This window comes from Aquarana catesbeiana, linkage group LG08 (genome assembly GCF_042186555.1).
Source record: "Aquarana catesbeiana isolate 2022-GZ linkage group LG08, ASM4218655v1, whole genome shotgun sequence".
Taxonomy (NCBI): Eukaryota; Metazoa; Chordata; class Amphibia; order Anura; family Ranidae; genus Aquarana; species Aquarana catesbeiana.
The window spans coordinates 285,634,468-285,659,151 of NC_133331.1; the positions used below are offsets into that span (position 1 = coordinate 285,634,468).

The following is a 24,684-nucleotide window of genomic DNA, read 5'->3' on the forward strand; positions in this document are numbered from 1 at the left end:
GCTGCTGTGATCCGTGGGGTGAGCGGTCGCTCCATCCCCGCCTGCCTGCCACGGTGCCCCAGATATCAGCAAACAACCAGCGCGCCGTTGGAGGCTGTGATCGTGGCGCTTTCCCAACATCCGAGGTCACCCGGGGGACAGGCCGCGGCTCCGGCCTAGCATCGGAGGCGGCGGCCATCTTGCTACACCCGGCTGCAGAGGATACACTCAATCCTGATCCCCCAGGCCAGCCTGGACATCCCACAACCTCAGGAGTTTATCCCCTTGCCACTCACCACCCGCATCATTCACGGATCCTTCTCCCCAGTGGCCTGCAGGTAGAGAACAAGCTCAGGCCCAGTATATGGTGGCCATCTTGCTCCACTCAAAACAGTAACAACACTGATTTGCGGCCTGACGATCCTCCTGTCACCTCCGTGCCTGATTACTGCGACCCACTGGGCAACAGACACTTTATCTCAGCCCAGCAGCCGCTACTACACCCAGCAAATGATCAGTGCCCATCTCTGCTACATATGAAGGATGCCATTTAAATGAGCTCTGGGCCCGTCTGCTCACCGAGACCCCCAAATTACTACCTTAGCCACTTATAGCCCCGGGGGTAAGCCTGACCAACTTCTTTACTTCTTAGACACCCCATGGCAAAGTTGGCCAGCAGCAGCGAAACTACAAGCCGCTGTTTGGATCGCATGTGGGATCGAACATGGAACGTTTCGTTACCAGGCCGCTAACTGTGGTTTTGAATAACTCCACAGATCCTTTTGCCACTATGGATCCATTCCTAGGTATGGAGAATGCTGTAAACCCTCCACTGGCTGACACCCAGAATTCAGACCCTGTTACTTCCTCTCTACATATGATCCTCACCCCAGACATCTTAGATGCCAAGCTGGACGCTAAACTGCAACTCTTGCTTCAACAAATCACGTGCAACATTTCAGCAGAGGTAAATAAGCTAGCCACAGAACTGAGAGGGGAAATAAATCAAATTGGGGAGCGTACAGATACGCTTGAATATAAATTGGATGGGATGATAAACTATGTGCAAGCTATTGAGGAGGAAAATCACAATTTACGTTTTTCAGTCTCCCAACTTCAACTACAGCAGGAAGACTTGGAAAACTGTGAAAGAAGGCAGAACTTGCGCTTCAGAGGTATCCCTGAAACAGTGGGGGACCCTGACCTACACACCTAACTCTTAGGTCTTTTTAACACCCTGGCCCCAACGGTGGTGTATATAGACTGGCGCTTAGATAGAGCCCACCGTTCCCTGGGCCCAAAACCTCTGGCTGGAGCTAGACCCAGAGATGTTATAGTGCGGTTTCACTTTTTTGAAAGCAAAGAGGCACTAATCCTGGCTACGCGTAATAAATCCCAACTTGTATATAAAGGGGCAAAACTGCAGATTTTTAGTGATCTCTCTCCCATTACCCTTGCTAAATGAAGAAATCTGCGCCCAATCACCTCTCATTTACAACATCATAAAACTCCATACTACTGGGGATTTCCTTTCCGCCTTACTGTATCCAAAGAAGGAGTTCAGTATACCCTACGGGAACTGCAGGAGGGTGAAGCATTCTTGAAAAATCTTGGTCTACCTCCTCTTCCAGAAGAAGATTTGATTCCTCCTGCCGCCCAGGCTCGTCCACCTCCTACTACTCCCAACCGCATCTGGACCCCTGTGAGGGGTAAATCCAGGAAACCTCTTACTACACCTCAGCGTCCACGTACCTCTAAGCAACCTCCTTGATCCTTTTTTCTACATCCCTCCTTGGATCCATATTTCATAGATCTTTACCTTTTTCGTTTCTCCATAGTTCAAGAGAAAAGAAAGAAGCTGCTTTGGTCTTACAAAGTTTTATGCCTACCCTGTTTCCTGTTCGGTGTAGAAGTTTTCACTAACTCATAGGGTATTGTTGTAATCAGTAGTCTTATTTGGTCATTGTACCTCAGTTGACAGTTGTTCCTGTTTAATTGCTGATCTTACACCTACACTAGTAACAGGCCTCCTACTGATATTAGACGCTACCGAGCTCATAAGGCGAGCAGTCGGACCTTTTCGTCTCTCTACTCAAAATCCCCTGATGGAAGTCCACACTTGTCCCTACCTGGTCCTGGGCTGTATTTAGGACCTCCTGAGATGCAATTGCCTCTTAGGTCTACAAAAACTTAAGTTCTATTTTTCCTTTTTTTTATCTTTTTTTTCTTGTCCGTTTTTATTCACATTTCCCTGTTCATGGGCCAGCTCTGTAGGTTTAAATTGCAATGTCCTTGTTTTTCTAACCTAATACAGTTTCTTTACAGGATGTATCTGCTGATACTTAGGTACCAAAGGGTTGTTACTACCAGCAGTATTTATAAACAGCTCTGCATTTATTTTTGTTTTATATGGTTTGTTTTTTCCTATATTTACTATGTTTACACAAGCTTATCTTATTGATCTGCATCCATGGCTTTGAGGATTGTCTCCTATAATGTGAAGGGTCTAGGTTCCATTCGTAAGCGTTGGATGGCCCTGAAGGATTTTAGGGCCCTGGGCGCAGACGTGGTAATGATCCAGGAGACTCACTTTCAGGCAGGTGGTTCATTCAAATTTGCCTCAAAATTTTACCCCACCTCCTTCCTTGCCTCTGATGCCACGGGCAAGGTGGGAGTAGCAATTCTGATTAAAAAGTCATGCCCTATTAGGGTTAAAAACTCCCATGCTGATCCTCATGGGAGATTCCTCATTCTAGACTGTGAATGTATGACCAGAAATAGAAGTAAAATGCAGCGCTAAAGATAATGACAAATGGTGAAAAACACATCAGTAATGATATTCATTAAATATACACATGACTGAAACACATGAAACATGAACCAAAAGTTCAGTGTTGAATAAGATGTGGTAATGTCCCAATATATATCATGTGTATATTTAATGAATATCATTACTGATGTGTTTTTCACCATTTGTCATTATCTTTAGCGCTGCATTTTACTTCTATTTCTGTTTACAATATTGGTCATATTTTATGTAGCTGCTTCTTCCATTGGGTTAGCGCAGTGTTATTTACATTTTTGTTGAATGTATGACCACTTCCTTTACCCTTGTCAACCTCTATGCCCCCAATACAGGTCAGATTGACTTTCTTAACAAACTTTTTGATTCCCCTCAATACTGGTCACAACCTTTTTAGGTCATTGGTGGGGACTTTAATCTGGTTATGTCACCCACTAGAGACAGACAAACTCTCCTTAATACTATACCTTCTAAAAAGATTATATCCCAAGCCAATTCTTTCCGCAAATGTATTAGATCTCGACAGCTTTTTGACTCATGAAGGATTAAGCACCCCTCTGCTAGGAAGTTTACGTTTTATTCTCCAGCTCATAAAATGTACTCACGTCTTGATCACTTTCTTATTTCGGCCCCACTTATCCCCTACGTAGTCGAGTCTGACATATCACCCAATACATGGTCAGACCATGCTCCCATCATGTTAGACCTTTTACTCTCTCAGGCCTTCACCAGATCTTGTCATTGGCGTCTTAATGATCACCTCTTACAATCTGAAGTATCACGTTCCATTTTAGCAAAAGGTCTAGAGGATTTTTTTCAGCTCAACATAGGGTCGGTTTCTAGATTTTCTACGCTGTGGGAGGCGCACAAGGCGGTCTTTCGTGGTGCCTGCATAGCTGAGGGCTCTCGGTTGAAGAAAGACAGAAATAGACTTATACAGTCTCTGACATCCGCTCTGGTAACCGAGGATTGGCGGCTTTTGTGTGGTCCCACGGTGATGAAACTGCAAAAGGTCACCTCCCTCAGAGAACAAATCAAATTAATACAGCTTGGCAAGGCAGCTAGATCCTTACTCTGGACGAAACAAAAATTTTCCGAATACTCAAATAAACCCCATAGGATGTTAGTTAATAAACTACACCCAAGTCCATTCAATTCATTTCCTGACTTCCTTTTCCAAGCTGACGGATCTAGAACACACTACCCCTGTGAGATGTCAACATTTTTTGGTGAATTTTACCATAAATTGTATAATTGTTTGACTCTGGAGAATCACTTCAACTTTACCCAAGGAAAATTTGAGACGTTTTTCTCTAACAGAAAACTCCCAGAACTATCTTCAGCGGATTTGGCTAGCTTGAATGCAGCTATAACAGCTGAAGAACTTTTGACTATAATTAAGGGCCTCCCACTACACAAATCACCTGGCCCTGACGGCCTGCCCTATTTTTATTACAAAACCTTCTTTGATATTTTGTCTCCTCACATGCTGACATTATATGACTCCTTGCTCAAGAGAATATTACCACACTCACAATTCTCCCACTCATACATTTCTGTCATCCCAAAGCCTGGTAAGGACCCTTCTATCCCAGATAATTACAGACCCATAGCCCTTTTAAATTCTGATTATAAAATATTTACAAAAATCCTTGCATCCAGACTATCTAGACTTATTCCCAACCTGATCCATAGTGATCAGGTGGGCTTTGTCCCTGGCAGGTATGCAGGGGATAACACCCGCCGTACAATAGATTTGATAGATCTCCTAGACAGGTCTTCCCGCTTGGCATTGGTTCTAAGTTTGGATGCACAAAAGGCCTTTGATAAGCTGAGTTGGCCTTATATGTTCGCTACCTTAAAGACATATGGTTTTAATGTCCCTTTTTTAAAAGCTTTAGAGGCCCTTTATTTGACAGTCACATCCCAAGTTCAGATGTCTTCCTTCTTGTCGCCTGGCTTCCCCATGACAAACGGTACTCTGCAGGGGTGTCCCCTTCCACCATTACTTTTTATTTTATGTTTGGAACCTCTGGCCGAGTCCATCCGCACACATCTGGATATTCGTGGGGTGGTGATGCGACAGGGGGAGTATAAATTGTCACTTTTCGCAGATGACATCCTGCTCACTATTACCAATCCATTAATATCCCTTCCTTCATTACACAAATTGCTGTCCTCCTCTAGTGCCATTTCTGGTTATAAGATTAACAAATCCAAAACTGAAGCTCTTCCCATACATATCCCACCCTCCATGTTGTCTCAGCTTAAAGATTCATACCCCTACAAATGGTGCACCACCTCCCTCAAATATTTAGGTATCCTTCTTACCCCCTCTTACTCTTCTCTTTATCATGTTAATTACCCTCCTCTGGTTTTGGACATTAACAAATCCCTGTAGACCTGGACAAAATATCCCTTTTGGATAGGAATAATGTCTTAAAAATGACTATTTTACCCAGGTTATTGTATCACTTTGAAACATTACCAGTAGCCATACCTTTGTCTCAATTAAAAACATTCCAAAGGAGTTTTCTAAAGTTCATATGGGGTGATAGGGCCCATCGCATAGCGAGTTCGGTGGTATTCGCCCCAAGATCCAGAGGGGGGATTGGGCGCCCCGTATATTATTAAATATTATTATGCCTCACATTTAAGGGCTATTGTTTCATGGTCCTCCTTACATGCACGTAATCAGTGGTCAGCCATTGAAAAGGGGGTGTTATATCCAGTTCACCTGTGTTCTTTAGTCTGGGGGGCCCTAGATCCCTTATTTAAACGACAATGTACTGCTCCAATGAATTTCACTTTGATCATCTGGCAAAAATGCCTTAAAGGCTTTGGTCTTGCTTCACCTTGCCCTCCTCTTGTGAATGTTCTATTTAACCCAAGCATACCAGATAGTTTGTCCCTGGGCAGGGTTTTCCCATGGCTTAATGGTCCCCTCTTCCAGCTCCGAAACCTGGTCCATCCTATTACGCAGAGATTACATACATACAGAGACTTTACATGTGTGAAAGACAGACCAAGGGTGTTGTCATTGCAATGCTGCACAAAAGGTTCAATCATGGAGGGAGAGCCATAACAATGACATTGTCAATTTACCATCCATAAAAGGTAATATGGGCAGCAAAGGGTTATTCCTCCAGATACGGGATTCCTCCCACCAACCTATGGTGAGGTTGGCATAGCAAGGTGCAAAGGACCTCAAACAGAAGCAAGTACTCTCTGTGATAAACTGGGCCTGGGCAATATGCAACTGGGACTCCTTAGTGAGGAAATAGTAATGCAGAATAGTAAGGTCCACTTTATGAGGGATAAAAGTATAAAATGACTGAACGTCTAAAGAAAGAAAGTCCCGGAGCCACAATACCAAAGGTAATGGGCATAGGGACGGCATGACAGTGCTGGACAGCACAGTGCCGCTTTAAGGCTTGTTTCCCCTTTTAGAAAGGGGGTGGATCTGGGCAGGTCAGATGACCATAGTCTAGAGAGGAAGGAGGGAGGAAGTGATGTTCAGTCCAGAGTGGAGGAGGAAGAGATTACACGCTACCCTCACTGCTCTTCATCTCTTCCCTAGTGACATGGCGGCGTTGAAGGGGTTCATGGGACTACTGATAGCGGCGATTGCCACTCAGGGTGCAGACTGGCTGCGGGAGCAGCTGGATGCCATAGCGGGGGACAACAGTACAGGGGCCAGCGGGGGGGGCGGCTACACCACATGCGCTGCGGTGGTGTAGGTCAGAATAAACACCCTGGGCAGGCTGGTTTGGGGGTTAAAGCAGGTGTAGTGGGGGCAGGGTTGCATACAGCGACATTGCCGGTAGCGCCCCTTGGGACAGGGCATGAGGGTTTCACAGCATTATTGACAGGGCTAAAGGAACTGATACAACGTGTGGAGTCAGGGACAGCAGCAGGCCCAGAGAGGGCTTGGGTACCTGGGCAGCCCGCTCCTATGGAAGTGGGCAATACACAAGCAGCGGAAGATGTGCCGGTTTCTACTTCTGCAACGGAGGCAGCCGGCAATGAGTCTGCCAGTGCCACGGTTGGTTCTGCGTCTCCTGCGGACCAAGGGAAGATAGGAGATAAGAAAGCTGAGTCTGTTAGGTTAGCGGACTCTGCAAAAAGCGAAGTCTATGTCTGCTTTGAGGGCCCTTTGGGGGCCCATTTGAAGACAGAATTCAGATAAAAAATTTGGAAAGGGGAATACGTGGAGATTTTCACGCTATTGCCTTTGGAAAAATTCAACCTGGACAGGTTGAAGCCAGTGGAAGGCAAGAAGGAAGATGAGGAAAAAAGGAGGTACCGTTTAATTCTGCAGACCTTTTCCAACTGGCTTCAGGTCTTTGCCATTTTGGCGAGCGTGGTAGGGGAAAAGGCCCCCGAACACTGCTCATCATTGTTCGTCTACCTGGAAGCCATTAGCGAGGCCCACAGGACTTATGGCGGCACGGATGGCTGCGGTATGATGAACAGTTTAGACAACGGATGGGCGTATGCCCGACTCTACGCTGGGATCATAAGGACATAAGTTTGTGGATGAAGTTGATGACTGCGGCGAGGGCCCCAAATCAGTTTTTTCAGGCAGGGGTCAGGGGTTTGTCAGCTCCAGGACAATCGACCAACAAAAGATGGGGTTTTTATTGGCAGTTCAACGAGGGCACATGCAAGTTTGGGTCCAATTGTCGATTCAAGCATTTGTGTTCGGGCTGCGGGGAATCTCATGCACTGTCAAAGTGCTTCAAGAAAGGAAAGGGACGTGCCAGAGATTCTGCGAGTAAGAGGGATGACTCGGTACGGGTGGAAAGGATACTTCCTTTTCTCAGTAGGTACCCCGATCGGGCAGCGGCGACCATATTGGAAAATGGCTTTACTAGTGGCTTCAGAATACCTTGTTCTCTAGCTATGGTCCCACCTGAGGCGAAGAATTTAAGGTCAGCACTGCTGCACCCAGCGGTGGTTTCCGACAAGTTGGATAAGGAGGTTACACTGGGGTGCATGGCAGGCCCTTTTAAAGAGTCGCCTCTTGCAGACTTGGTGGTCTATCCGTTGGGTGTAGTGCCCAAGAAAGAGCCCAACAAGTTTAGACTTATCCACCACCTTTCATTTCCGAAGGGTGGTTCGGTCAATGATTCCATTGCACCTGAAGAGTGCGTGGTGACGTACACCTCCTTTGATGCGGCAGTTTCTTGGGTTAGGAGGTATGGGCAGGGGGCCTTGATGGCTAAGGCAGATATCGAGTCAGCTTTCAGGCTATTGCCGGTACACCCAGAAAGCTTTCGGCTGCTAGGTTGTACGTGGAACGGGGCCTACTATGTGGACCGTTGCTTGCCTATGGGCTATTCCATCTCGTGTGCCCTCTTTGAAACATTCAGCTCATTTTTGGAATGGGCAGTTCGGGATGTTTCGGGATTAACTCAGTCATTCATTATTTGGATGATTTTCTATGTGTCGGCCCGGTGGGTTCAAATAGATGTGTTGTATTGTTAGGGACACTACAACATCTGGCAGATCGTTTTGGGGTACCCCTAGCTGCAGAAAAGACGAAAGGCCCAACTGCTACGATTACGTTCTTGGGAATTGAAATTGACTCGACGAGGATGGAGTGTCGACTGCCGACGGACAAGCTGGAAAAATTGAAGGAGGATTTGCGAGGGGCCATTGGAGTACGCAAATTGCAGTTACGCCAACTGCAATCTTTGCTGGAAAAGCTGAATTTTGCTTGCCGCATAATTCCGATGAGTAGGATCTTTTGCCGTCGGTTGGCGGCAGCCACCATAGGGGTCCAGGCACCTACACATTTTGTGAGTCTCGGCAGGGAGCACAGGGAGGATTTGAGAGAGTGGCAGGAGTTCCTAGAATCGTTTAACGGGCGGGCTCTTTGGATGTTAGGTCCCATCAGTAATTGGGACCTGGAGCTGTTTATGGACGCAGCAGGTTCCACGGGCTTTGGGGCGTTCTGCAAGGGACAATGGTGTGCTGACAGATGGCCCTTAGCTTGGCAAGAGGCAGGGTTTCTGGGGAATCTTGTTCTATTGGAATTGTTTCCAATTGTGGTGGCCATGGAGATTTGGGGGGATTCTTTTCGCAACCTGAAGGTGCGTTTTCATTGCGATAATATGGGCGTGGTACAGGTGGTTAATCGGCTGATGGCGGCATCAGTGCCGGTGGTCAGGCTATTGCGACATCTGGTCCTATGCTGCCTACAAGTGAATGCATTCATATATGCTGTGCATTTACATGGGATTGACAACACTTTGGCTGACGCTTTGTCTCCTTTTCAGTGGGACAAGTTCCGGAAGTTGGCACCGGCAGCGGAACAGCAGGGGGTCGCCTGTCCCGAGTGGATGTGGAACATTGCTTTGGGACTGCAGCAAAGTGGATAAAACAATCAGTGAGTATGGCTACTTGGAATAGTAGATAAGTAAGATGAGAACAAAAACGGCGCTGCCCTCTATATTATTATTAAGTACCGGGTAATAATGTCACAAAATCCACAATGAATCCAGATGACTCCGATGCATAAAAACTCCACCAATATCAAAACATACTACGGTTTAAACCAAAATGGACCATATATTTGGAGATAACCAAAATTTCAAAGACACCAGTACTTTAAAAACTGCTAAATAAAATGTGTTCCCCCAGCGGGATAAAAGTGTCATCCAGAGTGGAATATATAATGCCTGAGTGAAAAAATATATATAATACCTGAGTGAAAAAAATAGGATGGGCAGTGCAAAACAAAGGACAGTGTAAAAAAGGGAAACAAATGAAAACATTTTTTAAACCCTAAAATTCAAAAGTATTGGGACAAGATGGCGCCAAAGGAAAAATATTAGAAATTGAAAGAATATGTGTGCTTGTTATTATCAGTGTAATGTCTGTGTTGCCCCTTCCATATTTATATGAAAAAAATATATAAAAATTGAGTAGGGTTGTGTTTGACCCCAATGTTCAAAAGTATTGGGACAATATGGCGCTTATGAAACGTAAGATGTGAGATGTCCTTCTGTGCGAAACGTGAAATGTCCTTCTAGGTGATAAACTAAATAATAATTGAATTATGCCACTCCCTATGTTTAAATTACAGTGAATAAAAGAATATATACAGTTAATTCAAATTTCTTTTGTTTGAAACAAGTAGTATAGTTAATTTCTAAAAAGTTTATATATATAATCCATGCAGAACAAAATGTTGTTAACCAGGTGGGGAGAACAGAGTTCAGCTGAGAATGCTGTTTATTTCACCCAAGAGGGTACACCGCAGTGACTTCTGTGCGATTTTTCATAAGGTGACTTGAAGTGCTCGCCCCCCAGTGCTACCCCACTCACCAGAGATAATCACCCCTGCAGGGGTACCAAGCGACAAAGTGGGTGCCTCAGGACGAATTATGTTCACTTCAAAAATGCTTCCATTCCTCTGCTCTGTGCGATCCTTACGGCTGTTCCAGATAAAATGTGTGCTCTGACATGACCATGCTACTCCAGCAGTGTACCACCTTAAGCTGTTAAACACTCCAGAAATCCAGAGAAAAGAGAAACACAAGGGGCTGCCTTCGTGAAGTATGTCAAAGTGTTTATTTCCATAAAAGCAAAGCAAGTCCAAAAGATACAAGCCACAATGTAGGTAATAGACAGCACTGTAAGCAAGGAAGGGACCAGCAGCGATCTGCGAGCGTGCGTCCCAGCTTGCGTTCCAGCGTCCACTTCCGGGTATGACGTGTGAGCGTGACTCCGCCTTACGCGTTTCGTCATAGGACGTTTTCAAAGACGGTGTCAACGCCTACGCTTCACACTATAATATAGTCCTGCGGCCCACAACACCACTCGCCTTATTATGGTAATGTCGCTCGGGGGGGAGGATATGTTGTTGCCACAGGACTGCAGAGATGTGTTACATCCATAAAGCAAAACTAAGCGCTTTCCAATCATTCTACAAGCTATCCACCGCTACTTATACTCCAACTGCTCACTGTGATGATAACCCCTAGACTAAATACATTGCATTTAGAACGGGTACATATAAGTTGGTCAGTTTGGGAGTAATGTCTCCTGGTATAATGTGTATCATTGGAGACAAATAGCAGTGATTGGGCATCATCAGTGCATCGTTAATCACAATTAAATATAATTACTAGCTGCTTTAGTTCAGCCAATAAAAACAGACATAAGTATAAAAATATATAAAAAAATATAAAAATATCCATGAAAATATATATAAAAATTACATATAGCATATGCATGTATAAAAAAACCCCAACATTATTCAATTTAATATTCAAAAGAAAACACAAGTTATTCAAGATATAAAAAACCGTTAAAAATAATTCGATTAAAAACATTATGTTAAAACGACCTGATATAAAGAGGCAAGTGTATATACTAGGCATGAGGATATGGCACTTATGTTGCCAATTTATTCTTATCTTTTGTAGTGGGGTAGGTTATTTACACCACATGTGCCCTGATTAGTCTCTGTATAATTACTTAACACTCCTTTACCCTATGCCTGTAAATATATGTACTTTATAAAATACAATTTAACACCTTTTCATATACACCTGAAAATACATGTATTTTATTGACTTAAAATTTAATTTAACAATTATATGCATTTTTATTTATCAATTATATACACTTGCCTCTTTATATCAGGTCATTTTAACATAATGTTTTTAATCGAATTATTTTTAACGTTTTTTTTATATCTTGAATAACTTGTGTTTTCTTTTGAATATTAAATCTAATAATGTTGGGGTTTTTTATACATGCATATGCTATATGTATTTTTTATATATATTTTCATGGATATTTTTATATTTTTTTATATATTTTTATACTTATGTCTGTTTTTATTGGCTGAACTAAAGCAGCTAGTAATTATATTTAATTGTGATTAACGATGCACTGATGCCCAATCACTGCTATTTGTCTCCAATGATACACATTATACCAGGAGACATTACTCCCAAACTGACCAACTTATATATACCCATTCTAAATGCAATGTATTTATTCTAGGGGTTATCATCACAGTGAGCAGTTGGAGTATAAGTAGCGGTGAATAGCTTGTAGAATGATTGGAAAGCGCTTAGTTTTGCTTTATGGATGTAACACATCTCTGCAGTCCTGTGGCAACAACATATCCTCCTCCCCCCGAGCGACATTACCATAATAAGGGGAGTGGTGTTGTGGGCCGCAGGACTATATTATAGTGTGAAGCGTAGGCGTTGACACCGTCTTTGAAAACGTCCTATGACGAAACGCGTAAGGCAGAGTCACGCTCACACGTCATACCCGGAAGTGGACGCTGGAACGCAAGCTGGGACGCACGCTCGCAGATCGCTGCTGGTCCCTTCCTTGCTTACAGCGCTGTCTATTACCTACATTGTGGCTTGTATCTTTTGGACTTGCTTTGTTTTTATGGAAATAAACACTTTGACATACTTCACGAAGGCAGCCCCTTGTGTTTCTCTTTTCTCTGGATTTCTGGAGTGTTTAACAGCTTAAGGTGGTACACTGCTGGAGTAGCATGGTCATGTCAGAGCACACATTTTATCTGGAACAGCCGTAAGGTTCGCACAGAGCAGAGGAATGGAAGCATTTTTGAAGTGAACATCATTCGTCCTGAGGCACCCACTTTGTCGCTTGGTACCCCTGCAGGGGTGATTATCTCTGGTGAGTGGGGTAGCACTGGGGGGCGAGCACTTCAAGTCACCTTATGAAAAATCGCACAGAAGTCACTGCGGTGTACCCTCTTGGGTGAAATAAACAGCATTCTCAGCTGAACTCTGTTCTCCCCACCTGGTTAACAACATTTTGTTCTGCATGGATTATATATATAAACTTTTTAGAAATTAACTATACTTTGTTTCAAACAAAAGAAATTTGAATTAACTGTATATATTCTTTTATTCACTGTAATTTAAACATAGGGAGTGGCATAATTCAATTATTATTTAGTTTATCACTAATCGCACAGAAGGACATCTCACATCTTACGTTTCATAAGCACCATATTGTCCCAATACTTTTGAACATTGGGGTTAAACACAACCCTACTCAATTTTTATATATTTTTTGCATATAAATATGGAAGGGGCAACACAGACATTACACTGATAATAACAAGCACACATATTCTTTCAATATCTAATATTTTTCCTTTGGTGCCATCTTGTCCCAATACTTTTGAATTTCAGGGTTTAAAAATTTTTTTAGTTTGTTTCCCTTTTTTACACTGTCCTTTGTTTTGCACTGCCCATCCTAATTTTTTCACTCAGGTATTATATATATTTTTTCACTCAGGCATTATATATTCCACTCTGGATGACACTTTTATCCCGCTGGGGGAACACATTTTATTTAGCAGTTTTTAAAGTACTGGTGTCTTTGAAATTTTGGTTATCTCCAAATATATGGTCCATTTTGGTTTAAACCGTAGTATGTTTTGATATTGGTGGAGTTTTTATGCATCAGAGTCATCTGGATTCATTGTGGATTTTGTGACATTATTACCCGGTACTTAATAATAATATAGAGGGCAGCGCCGTTTTTGTTCTCATCTTACTTATCTACTATGCAATTAGACTCTTAGGGGTACTAATTAGAGATAGGCAGCAGCTCTTATACTGTCCTAAGCTCGGATTTATTCTTTTATATCTTATGGCTACTTGGAATGCTTACTCAAAGGTATGGAGGGATTGGTTTGACTGCTTGAGAGAGCTGAGTATACATTCGGGGGGTCCGGAAGTTGCACAGGCGGTACTCTATTTTGTTACTCGGGGCATAGACAGGAGAATCTCGGCAGCTGCCATTAATTGTGTGTTGGCAGGTTTAGCCTTTCTTTTAAACCCCTAGACGAAGTCTTGGTAGACGAAACGCTTCGGGAGGACTCCACTGCCGCCTTCTTTTACACACAAGCGCTTTTTAAAACTTCTTAAATGTAAGTGTATTTCTTTTTTAAATAAATTTATTTTGTTTATGGAATTACACTATGTGGCCCTTTTTTCATCCTATATGGGCTATAATTTGGGATCTGTGATCAACTGTGTGGAGAGGATATTTCCGTGAAAACGTTCGGGACCTCTACTTCTCCTGGTTACCAAGATCCCCCCCATTGCCGGTGGGCAATACAAGCCGGTTTGACCCCTACAGTATATACTGTTTCGGGTTCAAACCCTCCGGTAAGCCTCCAACTTCACTGGTTGTGGGAAATTTACACATCCCTATTTAAGACACTGAGGTGGATTTCGTTTAGTTTTGTTGGATTTCTGGGAATCTTCTTTTATTTGGATAAATGATCAATAATCATCATCACATTCTATTTATGTTACTTTGGGCGTTGGATAGCCCAGACTATTTCCGCCTATTCTGGTGACGGTTTTTCACTGGCCTCACAGTTAATGGTCATAATGGTCATATATACTTATGGACTATAAAGACGAACTCTTTCACGTTATTATAAGACACGTTAAATTAGTGTGTTCATTTCACCTATGTATATATTTTTTATCATTTTTCACTTTTTTAGCGCTACACTTTGTTTTCACGTGTTTATTTAACAAATATTCTATTTGTTGTGTTAGCTGCTCATTTGAAGTAAGCGCAAGATATACCATTTTGTTGTCTTTCTTTTAAAGTGGCCAGGGCAAAAGGATCACACGAAAGAGTTCTGGTTGCGGCAGGCGGTAAAAGGGTACAAGAAGAGGGATGGTTGGCGCCCGGTCTCGTTTGAGATGCTATATGTTTTGTATGATAGTTTGGAAAGAGTCTGCCGATCATTTTATGAACGTTTGTTATTTCAGGCTGCATTTGCGCTGGCTTTCTTTGGGGCTTTGCGTGTAGGGGAGCTGATAAGTCCTTCTAAGAAAGTACAAGGGGGGTTTTTGCGTGGGGATGTTGAATATTTACGGAATTCGATCAGGCTCTGGATCAGACGATCTAAGACTGATCAGGCCGGTAAGGGCCGGCAAGTTGAGTTCCACAGGATAGCGGAGTCATGTATCTGCCCGGTTAAGTCCATGGCGGCATTCTTGGACGTGCAACCAGGAGTTGCGGGGTCCTTTCTTATTCATCAGGACGATACGTTCCTATCAAAATTCCAGTTTGTGGCGGTGTTTAAAAAATGTGTGTCTACCGGGGGTATGATCCGGGTAGTTTTTCTTCTCACTCCTTTCATATAGGGGTGGCCACAGAGGCAGCTAGGGCTGGTCTGAGTCAGGAGGCAATTAGGCGTATTGGTCGATGGGATTCAGACAGATTTAAGTTATATGTTCACCCACAAATGATTTAATAACAGGTTTCATATTGTTGGTGTGGTTTGATGGCACTGATGTTTTAATTTATGTGTTTGTGTGTTGTCTTCTTGTCCACAGGTTATGACAGGGGACTTGTATGGATTCTCGGCCACTCCTACATTTTTTAGGGGGCTAAGAGAGCTGATTTGCGGCCGAACGGTAGGCAGCTTCACATTCCCAGACAGGAGGCTCAAATCAGGTGGATTGGGATTCCGGGTATGTGGTGGAACAGGGTGTTGGGTGAAGTGTACAGGTTTTCCCGCCTGGACAGGGCACCAGATGTGCTACTATTACATGTGGGGGGAATGATATGGGAATGAGATCTATGAGGGACCTTATCAGGGATGTAAAATGCGTTTTTTTACGTCTGCGCGCGGCCAATCCTGGTATGGTAATAGTGTGGTCAGATATGGTGGGTAGGTTGTCACGGCGATGAGCGTGGTCGGCCAAGAAGGTAGATAGGGCTAGAATAAAGGTCAACAAAGAAGTTAGCAGGTTTATGATAAGAAATGGGGGATTAGCCATTCGCCACAGGGAGCTCAAAGTGGATGCTTGGAGGTATTTGCGGAGTGATGGTGTTCATCTTAATGAGGTAGGAATGGATTTGTGGTCCCTGGGTCTACAGGATGGGATACAACAAGGGCTTCGGGTGTGGAGGTGCTCTCAAGGGTAAGGGGTTACCCCTTTCATGCTGTGGCAGTGTTGGGTTGCTGGAATTAAGCAATTATTAGGTGCAGGTATGGAAAAGGTGGTACCCATCCATGAGATGGGGGTTGTTTGATGGTACCCATCCATGGGATGGGAGTTGTTTGGTACCCATCCATGGAAGGATGGGGGTTGATTTATGTACTTCCAGGTCAGGAGGGGGTAACCTGGAAGGGGTTAAAAGGTATAGGTCATTGCGAAGGTGGGGGTACTGCCTCCGAGTCAGGGCTTTCCGACTGGACGCCTTTAAAGTTATAAGGAAGTTGTTCGCAGTGATCAGTGTTATGTTGATTTTCTTATACTACCTCAAAAAGTTTTATAAAGAGTTTATGGTTATTTATTTATGTTTTTGTAATTTATAAATTGTTAATAAACAGGCCATAAAGGCCATTTACTCCAACCGGATTGAGTGGTTTATGTGAGGGAAGAGGGGGGAAAAAACTGTTAGGGTAAAACGAGTGTCTATAATATACTGGGCTTAAGTCTTACAAATGTCAAGCAAGTAGTAGGAGGATTGCCATGTGTAATTACTAAGGGTATCCCATAATTGTAAACAGCCTTTCACATAATAAGGATATGACTGCACTATGTGCTGTAAAAAAAAATCAATATACTGGGAGAGCCTGCTGGTAACACTCTATGGAGGCCACAATGGGCCTTCCTGGAGGATTGAGGGGATTCTTACGTGCTTTAGGAAGGTGGTAAAAGTAAGCGTGCCCTATAAATCCTTATAGATAAACAGAATAAACAGAAATTCCCTTTTATCAAAAACTTTATCAGCCAAGGGCAAATCTAATATAGATTTTAATTCGGCTTAGTACCCTGATAGAGGATCTTGAGGAAGTTTAAGGTAGATAGCATCAACCGAAAGTAGCCAAACCGCTTCAGCGAGGTAGTCGGATTTGTTCTGTAGGACTATGCCACCTCCCTTAGCCTGTCTGACAACAAATTCATTATTCTCAGCTAGAGATTTTAAGGATCTTATCTGCGGGATGGTGAGGTTAAGGGGTCTGGGGTCAGAAGAATGAGCTGTGGAACAAAATTCAAGAATATCTGTAAAAGTGACTGTATCAATAAATTACACTTTAGCATGAACTGGATTGAAAGTAGATGGGGGGATCAGTATGTACTATGGGGATGTCCATATGATTAAAAGGGAGGGTGAAGTCAGTTGAGCATGTATCAGACCATAACTCCCCTAATATATGTAAAGCCGTATTGTCATCCTCGCTTCAGGGGGCTGACATCAGCTCAGGAACAGGTGTGGGGTTTTATGTTTTGAGGGCTGAAAGTTCTTTAATGAAATAACTGTGGTTTATGAAAATTTAAGACGTGTGAAAGAATTGGGTAAACTGGTGGGCGCAAAATTAAGACTATTTTTCAAGAGTGATGTTTCTTGAGTAAAGGCATGAAAAGTTAAATTAAAAATCTTCACTGTGTCTGGACAGGACTGTGGTCTATTTGAACCTTTTTGCGTTTTCCACCTTTTCTCTCTCTTCTCTGTGTAGCACCCTCTAGTGTGTGCTAGATGTAGTATAGGTTTTATTAATGTAGGCAAAATTTAGTTAGCTCAGGGCTAAGCCCGAGCTGTGAATATAGGTTAGGGTTCAGTGACTCAGGGCTGGATGACTCATCCTGACAGCTCCTTTGGTGCTTCCACCTGGTCTAGAAGGTTGTAGAATCTTCTAAAGCTGGTGGATGGAGGTTAGGAGGAGCTGCCTGGAATATTTATGAGGCCCCGGACAATCCCCAGTAGTGGGCTGGCAGGGGGCAGAGTTTACCTCATAAAGAAACATGGGTCATGCCAGCATGGGCAGTCGGGTGGAAGATGGAGATATAGTGCTGAAGAGGCTGTCAGTGGATCTCAGGGGTGCCCCTAGTTTTGGGGGGTGACTTTGTGCCGGGGCTCAGATGCTGGAAGGATTATTCCCTTCCTGGAGGAGGAAGCCCTTCCTGAAGGCACAGGAGCAAGAGAGAACAGCATGAGTAGGTCAGCACTACTGGGGACTTACAAGGGGGGGAGACTACCACATGTAGCCAGTATCCTTTACACTCCTCCTGCACACACTTGCTTGCTGGCTCAAGCTAAATCACTGTTTGTAAATCTGACAGGTTCTCAGTCCAATTTTTATCAATGTCCCATTACAAGCAGGAACCCAAGGCCCCTTGTTGTGTAGCAAAATAAATACAGTTAAGAAAAAGTATGTAGCGCCAAAAATAAATGAACAGCGATGAGATGTGAATACTGTGTTATAAATGGACAGCACATTAAAATAAAGTCCAAAAAAGTGTTAACATGAAAAAAATATATATATAAGGCCAATCTTGCTGTTGGAAAAACAATAAAGTGCAAAATATGGGTTTAAATGCACAGTCCCATGATAGAATCAGCAATATAAACTTATTGATGAAAACACAATAGTTCAGTACAAAGATGTGCACAAATAATTGGTGGTGACTTGAAAAGTGAAGAGGTGATCCAGTACAGTGCTCCAGATTCATCCACCGCACCCCTGTGAAATGGACACTCATGGAAAAGCTGGCTGCCATTACAGCAGCAAAACACGCACTCAGTGTAGATCCGCCATCTGTTATGGGGAAGGCTGTTCAGCAACTCGGACCATCCAGATTTAGCTGTAGTAAATAAAGGTCACCGGGAGCCAGATGAAGTCTCCATAGTGTAGTATTTATTGGGTTTGTATGTTAAAAGCCACAATAAAACAAATCATAAAAACATATGACAATGGGTGCCACTGCTGACCCGGTATTGGTCAGTGGCCTGATGTCAGCACTAGTGTCTCCTCCCCGAAGCTTTTCCTCCAATAGGACGTTATCAAGGGGTCCTGAGGAGGGACCCCTTTGATAAAAATATAATATTATTTGTTTTCACTTTAGCATTTTTCACTTTAACACTTTTTTGGACTTTGTGCTGTCCATTTATAACACAGTATTCACTTCTCATCGCTGTTCATTTATTTTTGACGCTACACACTTTTTCTTAAGATTATTTATAAAAGTTTGTTATATTACTTATCAGTGTAAGCTGCCGCCCCACCACAGTGCAGAGATACATCTTTTTTATTTCTGTCAAAAAAAATAGTGACCAGCTTGTACTCTTCTTCCTGTGGCTGTTGATCCCAGCACCACCTCTTCAGGCACTGCCAACCCACCTGGCTGCAGCTGCCCCTTTCACTAGCCCTCCAGGCTAACTCCTCCACTCCAGTCCTCCAGACTAGCCCTCACCAGCCCACCCAGCTGACTCTCAGAAGATCTCCCAGGGAAGGGATGAAGACTTAAGCACACCGCTGTCTTTAGGGAGAACTGGTTACATGTGGGAGTCTCCCCCCTTGTAAGTCCCCAGTAATGCTCACATAATACAATTTTCTCATTCATATAGCTACCGATAGGCTACTGAGTCCTCACAGCAGCTGGACCCCCGACCTCCCAGTCTACACACAGTGATAGCGTCGGAGTAACCACTACACATTGATCATATTGTAGGGTACAGCCCAGATGTATCCTAAAAAAGTTTATTCCATAGTCCGGCATGTCAATATTTCATTTCTAGTATAATTCTCCCCTCAGCAACTGCAGGGCACAGCCCGGATGTCTGAGACCATCACAAAGAAGGTTTATTCCACTGTCCACATGTGTCAAACACAAGGCCCTTGGGCCAAATCCCACCCACCAGGACATTTCATGTGGCTCTTGCACCTCTCCTGCAGCTGTGGCACCCCCCTCGTCTCCGACCTCCACCTTGTTTCGGTAGTCGGCAGCAAACATGAGGACAGAATTCCTCTGCCAAATTCTGTGCTTCTCCATGCAGCTGCAGAGAGGCTCTTCCCTAATCTCCTATCTCAGCAGTCAGCAGCAGAAAGGAGGACAGAACTTGTCCTCCAGACCATGTGCCTCTCTGTGCAGCAGCAGCAGCATCCCCTCACCTCTGCCTTCCCTAGGTCTCAGCATTCAGCAGACTCCAGCAGCTGACTCCCACCCTTCTCTGGTCCTTTTCTTCTGGTGGTGGGGGGCTCTTGATATCTGATGTAAGGGGGGTGGGGTGCTGTGGACATGTAGTCTTATAGATACAACAGGCTCTTTGAGGGCAACTATGATAATGCTGATCCGGTCTGCAATGAAATTGAGTTTGACTCCCCTGCCCTAGAGGATTCAGTGATAAATCCAGTATGGTGAGAGATCAATTGGCAATAAGGGCAGATCGGAGGTCAATACAGCTCAAGGAAGTCAAACTACAAAAGTCGATGCTGCAGAGAAAAATAAAAACACACAAACATTCCTATATGGTACCACTCAGTTGTCTGAAATGTTCACAGTGGAATTTTACCTCACAGTCCTGCAAATTGTTAAAAAGTTTAGTTCATAGTGTAATTCTTACCTAAGTTTCTGTAGGGTACAGCCTGGATCTCTGAGTCCCTCACACAGAAGTTTAATTCCAGAGTCCTTCAATTCGTTCCCAGATAAATCCAGACTGATGAGAGATCGGTTTGTGATTAGAAGAGAGCGGAGGACATCACAGCATGAAGGAGTCAACCAACATAATTCTAATCTGTAGAGGAAAAACATTTACAGTGTAATCTCAGCTCAGCTCCATCTGGGTACAGTCAATTTCAGAGACCCTCACAAACAGGGCCGCTGATAAGGCAGTACAACTGGTCCTGTTATACTGGGCCCAGGCCCCATTAGCTACACAGGGGGGCTCGGGCAGTTCATTTCTCCCAAATAAGAAAAAGGGCTTCCTAAACTCCACCCTCCCTTCCTACTTGCTTAGGGGGGTGTATAATTACATTTTTAAGGGTCCCATCAGGCCAAAAGTGGGGCCCAGTAGGTTGTTAGGTGAGTGCAGAGGAGGGACTTTTTTTCTATTGTGGGGTGCAGGTACATAATTCTGTGCCGCATGTTGTAGTTCCGACCAGCTGCCCACTGTCCTCCCTGGTGGAGTGATTGCATGTAAGTGCTCTGCTCCCTCCCTGATGTGAAGTGCCTGACAGCAGGGACCAGCAAGTCTAATGTCGTCAGCGGCGGATGTTGTGGCTGCACTGTGAGTTACACTAATATCTGCTTCTGAGTCCCCAGATGCCTCACTGTGCTTATTTTATGATCATCAGCATTATGGTAATCACACAGCACAGCAGGCGCTGTATGGCTCTGTCACAGTGTCCATGACTGTTGGGTGCTGGCTTTGATAACTTATGGCTGTACTGTGTGTTTCAGACTGTAACAGTACAGCCGTAACTAGGGTTGCCACCTGTCCGGGATTCACCCTTTGGGTTTGGAATCATGCGTCCGGGTTTCAGACTGCCTGAAACCCAGACATCTTATTCAGACTGGACTATGGCTTTCCAACAGGGTTGCTGGCTGCAGTTGTCTAAGCTGAGAGTGTCTGTTACACTCTCTTTCATGCTGCCCAAAGCCAGCACTAACAATCCCCCCCAAACACGTACAGACTGGAGAGGAGAGAGGGCTCGATCTGCACCTTTTCCTCCCACCCCTACCCCTCTGTGTCTGCCCACACTCCAATCCCCAGGAATGTGCCTAAGAAAAGGAAAGTGGGGGCCAGAAATCTGAAGTCCAGCAGCCTCAGATACATCGTGCTGACTGCCAAGGGGTGAGTGAGCTCACTATCCATCCCTGTCTGTGACTGAAGTCTCCCCCTTCTCTCTCCTGCCTCTGAGCGAGTACACTAAGGTAAATCAGGGTTCTCTGAATTCCCCTTTACACCAGAGGCCACAGAGTTCCCCCTTACATCACAGTCCTCTCTGTACATCAGAGTTCTCAGTGTTCCCCATTAAATCAGGGTTCCCAGAGCATCCCTTATGTTAGAGTCCCCAGAGTTCTCCCTTACATCAGAGTCTCCAGAGTCCCCCCTTACAGTGAAAGGGAACTCTGTAAGTTCAGATGTAAAAGGTGAACTCTGTGGACTCTGATGTAAAGAGGGACTCTTGTTATTAACGTCATATGATTAGAAATTGTATATATTAGCAAAATATATGTATAACAAAAATTGCTGTGTGCCGCTAAAGTGTTGGGGTTTGTCTTGAAGAAAAGGTGGCAACCCTAGCCGTAAGAGAGTCAGCACACAACAGCCATGGACACTGACAGAGCCATACAGCACCTGCTGTGTTGAGTGATTACCATAATGCTGATGACAAGTATAGGGAGACACTACTTTGAACTTGCATTGGGGGGCTAACCACTGTCCTTTAATCCCTTTATACCCCAGTAACCCATATGTGCAGGGGCAAAAAGCTGGGCTTTAATGCTCACACGCCACACATGTGCCTCGCTTGGCAGGTCATGTTTATGTAAGCGAGCGCCCCCTGTGCACAAAGACTGAGCTGCCAAAAACAGCTTAGTCCCAAGAAAAGGTAGCTGGCAGGACTGGGTGAGGGGTGGGGTCGAGGGGGACCCCGTCAGGTAGGCTGTACGGGGGCCCGTGATTTCTAACAGCGGTCAAAAAGGAGTTTTGATGACTGACTGCCTGGGTACAGCCAATATCTGAGGCCTTCAGAAATGAGTTTTATTCAGAGTCCTGCAGTTTATTATACACATTATTCTATAATCCTGACCTCACCTGTGGCAGGGTGTAGTCTGAATGTTTGAGGCCCTCACAAACAATGTTTGTTCCAAAATCCTGTAGACATCCCTCCCAACAGTCCCGGATTGGGAAGGACATTCCCGCATTTGCTCCTTTGTCCCGCTGTGAAGGAGGTATGTCCCACATCATTGTTTTCAGCCATGGTTAGCTGTGTGCTCACAGCCCAGCGCTTTCACTTTAAAATACAGAAGCCAGGTGTTCTGACAAAATACACAACCGGCTTCTGTGTTAGAAAGTAAAAACTCTCCCGACTCCTACAGCAGCCTGCCTGCTCTGCTCAGGGGACAAGTGCAGGCAGAGTGCAGAGTGTTCAATGGCAGGAGGAGGGAGGGAAGTGCTTGGTGAGCTGCAGCAGTGTGATCCCCATTCTCCTACCTGGTCAGGGAAGTTCTGGAGCCGACAATAAGCCAGAAAGGTAACCATGGGTAGGATGGTGAAGCTTTGGGGAGGGTGGGGGGCTAAATATTGGGGCAGAGGAGAGGAGTTGTGTTGGGGGGGAGGGGGGTAGGTGCTGAGGTTATTGCTGTGTATGTACAGTGTATATATGATCTCCAGCCTGTCAGTGTATCATACACTGACAGACTGGAGATCATATATACACTGTACATACACCGATAGGACAGAGATCATATATACACTGTACATACACTGATAGGACGGAGATCATATATACACTGTACATACACTGACAGACCGGAGATCATGTATACACTGTACATACACTGTGTATGTACATTGTACACATGATCTCCGGTCTGTCAGTGTATGTACAGTGTATATATGATCTCCGTCCTATCAGTGTATGTACAGTGTATATATGATCTCTGTCCTGTCAGTACAGTGTATATATGATCTCCAACCTATCAGTGTATGTACAGTGTATATATGATCTCTGTCCTGTCAGTACAGTGTATATATGATCTCCGGCCTATCAGTGTATGTACAGTGTATATATGATCTCTGTCCCAGAACCCTGCACCCTGTACGTAGCTCATCCCAGAACCCTGCATCCTATACATAGCTCATCCCAGAACCCTGCACCCTGTACGTAGCTCATCCCAGAACCCTGCACCCTGTACATAGCTCATCCCAGAACCCTGTACGTAGCTCATCCCATAACCCTGCACCATGTACATAGCTCATCCCAGAACCCTGCACCATGGACATAGGTCATCCCAGAACCATGCACCCTGTATGTAGCTCATGCCAGAACCCTGCACCCTGTACATAGCTAATCCCAGAACCCTGCACCCTGTACGTAGCTCATCCCAGAACCCTGCACCCTGTACGTAGCTCATCCCAGAACCCTGCACCCTGTACATAGCTCATCCAAGAACCCTGTATGTAGCTCATCATAGAACCCTGCACTCTGTACATAGCTCATCCCAGAACCTTGCCCTCTGTACATAGCTCATCCCAGAACCTTGCACTCTGTTCGCAGCTCACCCCAGAACCCCGCACTCTGTACGCAGCTCACCCCAGAACCCTGCACTCTGTACGCAGCTCACTGCAGAACCCCGCACCTTGTACGCAGCTCACCCCAGAACACTGCACTCTGTACGTAGCTCATCCTAGAACCCTGCACTTTGTACGTAATAATACACTCCAAAACACTGCACCCTTTATTTAAATGAATGTCCTGGGGCTTGTATGTATCCATGAGACTCTTGCTTGTGGAACAATAATAAAAGCATGTTATATAGGTACAAGGAAGCCCAAGGTTGTTTAATGAGTTTGACCACGCCCACATTTGCCATGGCGTGCTATGCAAGGTTACTTCCTTCCTCAAGTGTCCCTCATTCTGAAGTTCAAAAGTTGGGAGGTTTGTGTAGATAATTCTATCACTGATCATGTAATTCTCACCTCACCTTGCACAGGGTACAGCCTGGATGTTAGAGTCTCTCACACAGAAAGTTTATTTCAGAGACCTCCAGATTATTCCACAATCGGTAGGAAGTATGGATAGTTTTAAAAGACTCTTGGACGTGCATCTTAGCAAAAACAATATACGGGGATATGGGAAATTATGTACGTTTAACCACTGCATATATACTGTGGCAGGGCCGCTCTATTGCGTCAAACAACGTAACTAGTTGTCATTTCGTGCACTAGATACTGTGGGCACTTGTCTGCTGCATGGCGGTAGAGCCAATCAGCGAGTCAGGCAGACCCAATGTCCGCCTGCCACCCCGCTATTGCTTCACAGAGGCAGAATGGGGATCTGTAAACAAGGCAGATCCCCGTTCTGACAGGGAAGTACATAGAGATCTTGTGTTCCTTGT

General features: G+C 44.5%; 1 protein-coding gene across 2 annotated transcripts in view; it reads right to left on the bottom strand.

The window, feature by feature from the left end:
* LOC141106558 (NACHT, LRR and PYD domains-containing protein 12-like) overlaps positions 1 to 24,684 on the bottom strand; it is a 283,337-nt gene that overhangs the window by 50,195 nt on the left and 208,458 nt on the right. For both annotated transcript variants that reach the window (XM_073597415.1, XM_073597414.1), the window contains one exon: positions 20,183 to 20,353. In XM_073597415.1, coding sequence (XP_073453516.1) covers positions 20,183 to 20,353 — 171 coding nt within the window. The remainder of the gene's footprint in view (positions 1 to 20,182; positions 20,354 to 24,684) is intronic.